The sequence below is a fragment of the Mycetomoellerius zeteki genome, unplaced genomic scaffold, assembly GCF_001594055.1.
Source record: "Mycetomoellerius zeteki isolate Tzet28-1 unplaced genomic scaffold, Tzet1.0 scaffold578, whole genome shotgun sequence".
In the NCBI taxonomy this organism is placed as follows: Eukaryota; Metazoa; Arthropoda; class Insecta; order Hymenoptera; family Formicidae; genus Mycetomoellerius; species Mycetomoellerius zeteki.
Window position 1 is genome coordinate 173,634 of NW_017257586.1, and position 9,223 is coordinate 182,856.

The 9,223-nt window shown below is 33.5% G+C and overlaps 1 protein-coding gene across 1 annotated transcript; it reads right to left on the minus strand.

The window, feature by feature from the left end:
- Positions 1 to 5,496: 5,496 nt before the first annotated feature.
- On the minus strand, positions 5,497 to 9,223 carry LOC108728019 (glucose dehydrogenase [FAD, quinone]). The gene is made up of 3 exons (XM_018456359.1): positions 9,020 to 9,223; positions 7,152 to 7,458; positions 5,497 to 7,062 (listed from the first exon to the last, which is right to left on the minus strand). The coding sequence occupies exons 1-3, from the start codon at positions 9,155 to 9,157 to the stop codon at positions 5,633 to 5,635; spliced, it is 1,875 nt and encodes a 624-aa protein (XP_018311861.1). The 5' UTR covers positions 9,158 to 9,223; the 3' UTR covers positions 5,497 to 5,632.

A 9,223-nucleotide genomic window follows, 5' to 3' on the forward strand; every position in this document is an offset into this window, starting at 1 on the left:
TTCAACGTTCTGTAATATTTAAGAAATATATATATAGTTAATTATATAACTCGTTTACTTTATTTTGTGAACGAACAGAAAGAATCAGTAAAGCGTTATAAATACATTTGGAAGTGCAAATTTGCCAAACGGGATCAATGCTCTTAATTGTACAGTAAATTTTAAAAAATTGTCGTTTTCTAATGTACAGAATACATTAAAGCGATTTTATAGCATTATCGAATTATTTTAAAGATAATAAAAAAAATTTTGTAAGAGAAAGAGAAGAACACGCTCGGCATATTTTATATTAACGCACAGAAAGCGACGCGGAAGTTGCCTTTACTTTTCCTGAAATCGCTCGTTAGACCTCGGACGTCGTTATAGTAGAACTGTTAAAGTTCTAATCGATAATATTGTAAATAATCTGAAATAGTATATATTCGTTCTTTGGTATAATTTAAAAGGTAATGGTGCTATTATGCATTTATACAAATATAATAACGTTACTAATGCTGGTATGTATGTATGTAGGATATATACATAACGGAATTTTTTTTCTCTGTTTTTACAGTAAATTTCAAATTCTTAACATAAAATTTTATCAGAAGATGAGCATTAATTATAGTGAGGTACGTTAAACCACATAAAGTAATTAATTTTAAAGAAAAATATAATATGCACGCGTCTCAAAAAAGATATAATAGTATAGTTTTCAAGAGATGGAAACGGAAAAGCGTAAAAAAAAGTCACTAATCAATCAGTGAAAGTTTTCGGTATTCGTCAATTGCGACTTCACATGGAGGAGTACAAATTTATGAATTACGTAATAGTTTTCAGTAGATAATTCGTCCTAAATACTTTTGGTGAAACCGTAAAACGAACATTTTATATGATTTTATTGTGGATTAATTATGGTTTAATAATTTCTTGCGCGTTTGCGGGATAATTACTTTCTACATATGAATTTTACATAAATTTCTTTTTGTTGTGAAAGATACATGAAAAAACATAAAATAATAATTACAACAAAAACCGATAAAACATAAAACGATTAAAATACATTCCTTTTTGGACGAATTTTTCTTAAAAATGTAAGTAATAAAACAAAATTATCTTATGCTTTTTACTCATATTTTTTCTTATTTTTTAAATAAAAATTTAGTGATCATGACAATTGCAATTCTCTGCAATTTATTAAATATTTTGTATATTTCATACTATTACTACTGTATCGCTTTATGTTTTTTTCATGTTATATCTTTCACAACAAAAAGAAATTTATATATATATTTAAAGAGTTAAAATGTTACATCGCGAGCTTCTAATGCTGCAGAAGAATTCATATTTTAATGTTAATGTATTTATGATAGTTGTGTATTATTATTTCAAAAAAGCAGTTTCAAATAATTTAAGATAATTGGTATTGACGCGATATTATGATGATATTCAGATAAAAAAAAAGACATTCAGATTTAGAAAAATTCACAATGTTGCATATCTACACTGAAAAAAAAGATTGGCTGCTGCAGCAAATTAAATGATAAAATATGGCATAGCATTTTTAATTAGTTGCATTAGTCAATTTTTGGTTGTGTTAGCCTATCCGCAATGTCAGTACAGGATTTCGATAGGCTAACACAACCAAAAATTGACTAATGCAACCAATTAAAAATGCTATGCCATATTTTACCATCTAATTTGGTGCAGCAGCCAATCTTTTTTTTCAGTGTACAGATAGACGTTTCCATCATGTCATAAACATCGAGAAATCAATGCTAATTTATAATATGAAAGTATAATGTGTAACATATGACACTGTAACATAAAAAAAAATAGTGGATCTGTTTGGTTATGCATTGATATTTACGTACTCTCAAAAAAAAGTCTTGTTGATATGTGATCAACAAAAATCTTTTTATTGTCTTGACCAAAACTTGGTTATGCTAACAAAATTTTTTATTCGGACAACAAAAATTTTTGTTAGTCACATATTCTAACAAAAACTTTGTTATCCTAACTAAAAATTTGATTAGAATAATTTTGTTAGAACAACAAAAAGGTATTTGTTGGTTACATATGAACAAGACTTTTTCTGAGTGTAGTTAATCGGTAAAACTCGATCTTTAAACAATCTCTACGCGATGTATAATAGTATCATACGTTATGTTACACATATATACATATTTTAGTCAGGACAATAAAAAGATTTTTGTTGATCACATATCAAGATTTTTTTTTGAGAATACGTAAATATGCATAACCAAACAAATTCACTACTATTTTTACATTTCTGTGTTGCACATTATACTTTCATATTATAAATTAGCATTGATTTCTCGATGTTTATTTATGATATGATGGAAACGTCTATTTATAGATATGCAACATTGTGAATTTTTTTTTATCTGAAACTGGTTGAAACCGGTTAATGATTTTATTGCACTGATATTGTCGAGGGGGTAACCACTAGCTGAAATATTGTCCCATCGATTATATGATTTCATATGACTTCATCTGATTATAAATAATTTTTTCTACTACATATGAAGTAATTTGGTAAAATACACGATTTTATTTAATATTATACAATGATTTCTCGTGATTGCATATGTAATTATCGGATTATACATAGAGATTTCATATGAATTTTATAATGATTTCGAGGACTCTGTCCCACAATTACATTAAGTGATTACCCCCTCGGATATTGTTTGTAGTTTACGGAAATTTATCAAGGACGCATTGTGCGTCATAAAAAAATAACATTGTGTATTTTTAATACTTGTATGATGTATAATCGCACATTTTATTTAAACAAATTTTTTATGACATTATTTGCACAATAATGATTTGAAAGTAAAGATCATTACGTTACGTACACATAGCACACTATCTTTAGCCTCGAAATTTGTACTCTTATTATTTCCTTGACGTGTCGTGTTTTTGACGGTATTCCCCTGTATTTCGATTAAGATTGCACCAACACTTTGTCACTGCCCGATAGGTATAAATTATTACTTGGAACAATTATTCCATAATTATCATAATTACACCAAGTATGTTTCCACACGCAAGGAAAATTGCAGAATTATTAATGTATCGATTCGATCATATCGATTTTATCACGAAAACCGCAATAGGAGTTCCGTTACTGCCAAAATATTACCGGAAAAACCCTCTAAATACTGAAAGCTCACCGGGTGACGCGACGACAGTCGAGTGTCCGCTGTGAAGTCGGTAATAATAGTCGGAAGAACGGTACGGTACTGCACCGATATACCTCCATCCATTTCACTCTCACTATCTTTGTCGTTCTCATTTGTACCTAGTCTTCTTCTTGTCCTTCCCAAAGCTCCCAGCCGGACTCTGGCAGTGAAAGTATTCTCTTCCTGTTGTTACATACACGCACCTACCTATCTACCTACCTACCTACCTACTCACCTACCCACCTTAACCAGCAACAGTGTGGTAACCGTATGGTATTCGCACGAGTGTACACTCACGAAAAAAATGATACAGTCTCACGAAGATTGGAGGATGACCGGGTCTGCTTCCGCGATCAACAAACAATGATAATACGGGATAAAGTGGTAATATGGGATAAAGCACGTGAAGCGTTTATTCTTCCGATATGTGTTATGTCATTTATACGTAAAGCCATATAGAAAACTTTGCAACGCAAAATTTCCATTTTCAACGAATTAATTTAAAATATATAGTATTGCTTATATCATTATGTTGTTTGCATTGTTAATTCGAATACCAGATTCGAATACCAGAGTAATTCATTTCTCTTTAAATAATGTAATATAATGAAATAATACGCGTTTCTTCATGAGTGTATTATAATTTGATTGCGACAGTAAATCAGTTTCTTCCAGTTGCACCTTTCCGCATTTTTCGTCAACGAAGAAAAATGGATTTAAACGTTTTTTGAAAAAAGAACAAAAGCCGTACATGTCGCATAAAGTATCGCTATGAGAGGAGCAAGCAATTGTGTCAATTGAGACATTAATAAATGGAATACGACAAAATTAGCGATAAAACAGTATGCGACTTTAACAAACTCTAGATAAGTCATGATAAAGTCACGTGCTAAACAAATAGACTAACTCAAAATGCTGCGTGTTTAATTCAATATACAGTATTTCCAAAAATTTGGATCTTTATAGCAATACGAAACTACAAGTATTTAATTAAAGATCATACATTCCAAACTTCATGTAATATATTTCTCGGAAATACACCTTCTTTCCTTCGTTTACACTTTCCTTTGTTACTTTACGCAAGCTATTTTCGCGCATAAAGTTAACAGGCTAAAGTCTGATGTAAATACGACGACAGTCGATCTCACTTTCACTCTCTTGGTAATCTATCTCTTTTTACGTACATACACTGAATAATATTACGTATATATTCGAATACACTGAAAGAAGGAAAGATCCGCATATGTATAATGCATTGGAGTAGCGATACGATGTAACGGAGATGTCTAGAGAGCAATACATCTAGTGATGCAAAGATGAAATGTTAAATATGTACGGATAGTCGAAAAAGCGGAAATGACATCAATTAATTCGCAACGGCATGTATAGTTTCGTTGAATTGCTTGAATTCGTTCTGTTAGATGCGTTAACAGATAAAACAAGGAAGCGGAAATAGAGAGTAAAAATGTGCGCAAATATGCGCTTCGCCACGCGCGACTTTTGGCACGAGATGTTATATAAAATTACATCCGCCCACTTGCGATTCGAAAGTCGTCATGTTCTTGTATATCGGAAATATCGAATAGTCCTTTTCATAATTGAGGAAATGCACTTATATTAAGTGCTTGTTACTGATTGAATAGATAGAATTTAATGTAATTTATGTGTATAAGAGATTCTTATCGAGATTCACACCAAAATCTTGATTATTTATTATTATATACGGAGGAATATTATTGTATTATATCATATTACGATGTACAACAATAAATGTTGATTGATAATATAATCGATGTTTAATGGAATAAATTAATATTTTTACATTATTTTACATAGAATGGCATCGCCATTAAAATTTTTAGTTTATTGACTTTGAAACACTCAATGTTTCTGACATATTAGTATATGTACATACCTCAGTACATACGTATTACATTCTTTCAACATACACAAAACTCTCTCTCTCTCTCTCTCTCTCTCTCTCTCTCTCTCTCTCTCCACATGAGTCGCTTTTTAATTAATACTTATACCTAAATTTGTAATGAGAGAGTCTCTTGGACATCATATTCGACAATATCTCAAAAACATTAATTTTTCATTATATTATAAATGTGTCTTTATATCGATTATTGACTTCTATTTAAAATATTATTATGCAAATCTTGATAAACAGAGATTTCATCGAGTTTCCATAAAAAAAGATGAAAATTGTACGTGAATCATGCTCGCGAAAAATGACAATAAGATATCTAAAAGAACTGATATTGTAAGATGGATTATAAAAAGGAAAAAAGTAAAAGATAGAAAGCTTAGTAGTAATTTTTGTACGATATAATTGGCATTTTAGTTATCTGGAGACATGATAGTCTCGGCGCTAAGCCAAGCGCAGCGATATCTGGATACGACGAGATATACAACGTATAATTTCAAAATCCCAATTTCCTTCATCGTCTCTGTCTGGTACTTCCCTTTCCCTTCACTCGCCAATCCTCCTTGATAATGTCACTGGCTTTCTCACCAATCATGATAGTCGGCCCGTTCGGATTGCCGCTGACAATGGTTGGCATTACGGAAGCATCAGCGATTCTGAGTCCCTTGACTCCGTAAACTTTTAATCGCGGATCCACGACAGCTGTGGAATCGCTCCGCGGCCCCATCTTGCAGGTACTTGTCGGATGGTAAATTGTGAAGGTGAAGTGTCGTATGGCGCACTCCCAATATTCGTATGTATCGAACGGATATTTGTGACAGCCCGGCATACGAATCGTGTGAGGTCTCGAGCCGAATCGCTGAAACGCGCTAGTGTTGGACACCCGCATCGCCAGCCTGATCCCTTCCACGAGAACATCCATGTCCTCCTTATGAGTAAAGTAGTTGGGATTAATGTCTGGTTGAACCAAGGGGTTTTTGCTCTTCAACCTGATCCAACCCGTGCTCTTTGGTCGCAGTAGAAGCGGTAGAATTGACCAAGTCTCGACATTGTGCAAGGGCTTGTACATAACGTTGTACACACGATCTCTCAGACCGAGAATCTTTTTTATTTGTTCGCCGTCGGAGTTGATGGAACTTGGCGCAAAGTGAAACTGTATATCCGGATAATCGCCGGACTCGTCAGCGTATTTAGTATTAAGAAAGGCTAATGCCTCGACTCCTGGAGTAGTCAGGGGTCCTTGTTCCTTTACAATGTATTCAAACATCACCGAGAAGATTTGAAATCGTTCTCTTATTAAAGTAATCGACTCGTTCACCAAGAAAGTCAATCCACCAAGACCCACGTGATCCTGAAGATTATCCCCGACTCGTAAGTCGGATATTACAGGTATACCAAACTCGGTCAAGTGCTCGCTGGGACCGATTCCGGACAACATGAGTAATTGAGGTGAATTAATCGCACCGGCAGACAAGACAACCTCTCTTCTGCATCTCACAATTCGTTGTTTGTCGTCGCGAAGAAATTCTACACCCGTTGCTCTTTTTTCGGCGTTGAAAAGCACCCTTAGAACCTGAGCGTGCATTGCTATGTGCAGGTTTGGTCTATTCTTTATCGGTCGTAGGAAGGCCTTCGCTGTCGAGCATCGACTGCCACGTCGAATCGTTGCTTGCGTCAACATAAAGCCACTTTGATTGAATCCGTTTATGTCGCGATTTTCATAGCCCATTTCTTGACCAGCCTGCAAAAAAGCAATCGCCAGAGGAGTTCTCCAAGATGGCTCTTGTACTGTCAGGTAACCTCCTGTCTTGTGGTAAGGTGTTCTTGCTAAATACGGATTACGATTGTCCTCAGACTTGAGGAAATAAGGGAGTACTTCCTCATAGCTCCATCCCGTATTACCTAATAGAGCCCAATTATCGTAATCGTGCCTACAAGCAATCTCTCATTTATCGTTTGATCATCTTCAACTTGTTAATGTGACAGTCTTAGCCAGTCAATAAAAAAGTGAAATAAATATACTTGCCTATTACCACGTACATAAATCATGGCGTTGAGAACACTACTTCCTCCCAGAACTTTGCCGCGAGGCCATTTACATTTATCGCCTATCATGGCGAGACAATAGGCGGATGTACTGGGTGGTGAAGTCTGATACTTCCAATCGAATTCTGTCAGCTGATTGTAGCTGGCAAGTAGGGGAACATCCGAAATTTCGTTCTCATCACCGCCAGCTTCCAAAAGTAGCACCGTCCAATTGGGTACTTCCGATAATCTCGAGGCCACCACGGCACCCGCGCTGCCACCTCCAATCACTATGAAGTCGTACATTCGTAGCAGCTGAAATCGCATAGTGATTTGTTATGTAATTCAAGCATAGCACCAAGTATATGTAGACGGAAGAATTTGAAAACGAAACATAACAATGTAGTTAAGTGTATTCGAGAGTGTATTAATATTGGACATTCGTTCAACTACCAGAAGAGTGATTTGAACTGCTTATACTAATAATTCTACATGGAAGATCAAACATAAAAGTACACCGAACTGATTATTTAAATAATTCAATGATGGAGTGATATAGTAGTAAGCATATTTACAAAGTTGACTAAACCCATTATTGAACGTAATTGTAACGTAAATGTAACAGGAACTCAATAAATTTGATGGTACTTTACTTTGATTTAGAGCGAGGAAGCGTTTTGTGGAGCTATCAACAGATGGCGCGTATACTCGTAAGAGATTCGACATTCATCTGTATAAAGCGGGGATAGTCAAACTATTTTCGTGCACTTCTCGCCATATCATGGCAACGATCATTTTTTTCAGGACAACTACTAATCAATCAATCTATTATATATAATATAAAATTTTAATGATTGATTAAATTATTTTACGAAGTAACGGGATCAAATAAATTTAATAAATTGTCCTATTAGCTAAATTATTAAATTTATTTTACTCGAAAATAAAGTCAAGTCTACCTCAAAATTGTTACCATCAACAATTTATTGAGTTCCTGTTACTTTGTAGTATAGTTTAGTCAAATATTAAAATGAATCTATTGTACTGCAGATTTATTTCATCGTGCTTATAAAATTATTATTGATGATACAATTACGTTCGTGTGCTACCAACAATAATAATAATAATAATTTAGTTAACTTTATAAATATTTGATAGAACTAAATTCAATGTTCATTTAACACAAGGAAGATATTAAAGTGTTTCTTGACGCAACTCGACAGTTAGTTCGCCATATTTAACTTTGACATTGAGTTGATTTACTTCAATTCAAGTTGATTCAACTAATCATTTTTTAGTGTGTAATAGTAATAATAATAGTAAAACGCGTTTACTTATTAGAATTACTAACAAATAATGATAATGATAATGCGTTATTTTTATAAAGTAATGTTCCTCTGACCCTGATTATTAGATTACACGCGGTCAATAACAAACGTTGATACATTTTTAAATATTGTTAACTAAATAATTAAGAAGGTGCATCAATAAATAATAGTAGCATTTTTAATATTTTCTGAAATAATAGTATGTTGCATATAGCATTTCTCTGAAATTGTAAAAATTTTTAAAGACAATTGTTTATTTTACTATCATATATGCGCGCAAAGGGGAAGACTAATTTATATCATTCTGTGATATAATTAAAGTATTTAATACCAGAAGAATATTTCGCGCCTCGAAACTGTCAACTCGTAAGCTAATATAAAAGTAGGCGACGACTAACTTCTTATTTATTTCACTGATCTAACGATCCTAGATGTACCTATTTAATCGGTAATTGATAATGAATCTTAAGCACTGCTTTATCGACTGTATGGAAGAGATTATTTGAATTCTATAATTTATACAAGTAATTTTCTTTTTCCTTTCATACCTCTCGCACATTTTGCGGATGTGATTCTGGATCGAGGTTATTGTATCTATAAATGGTGAGACCGATGGCCAAAAATGGAATCAAACTGAGTCCAAGAACGGAAGTAGTGTCGATTAAGCTTGTTAATACAGCTGCCATTTCCGTTTATATTCATCGCCAATTAATATGCGACATTCGAGAAAATTATTCTTTCGAGCATCGATG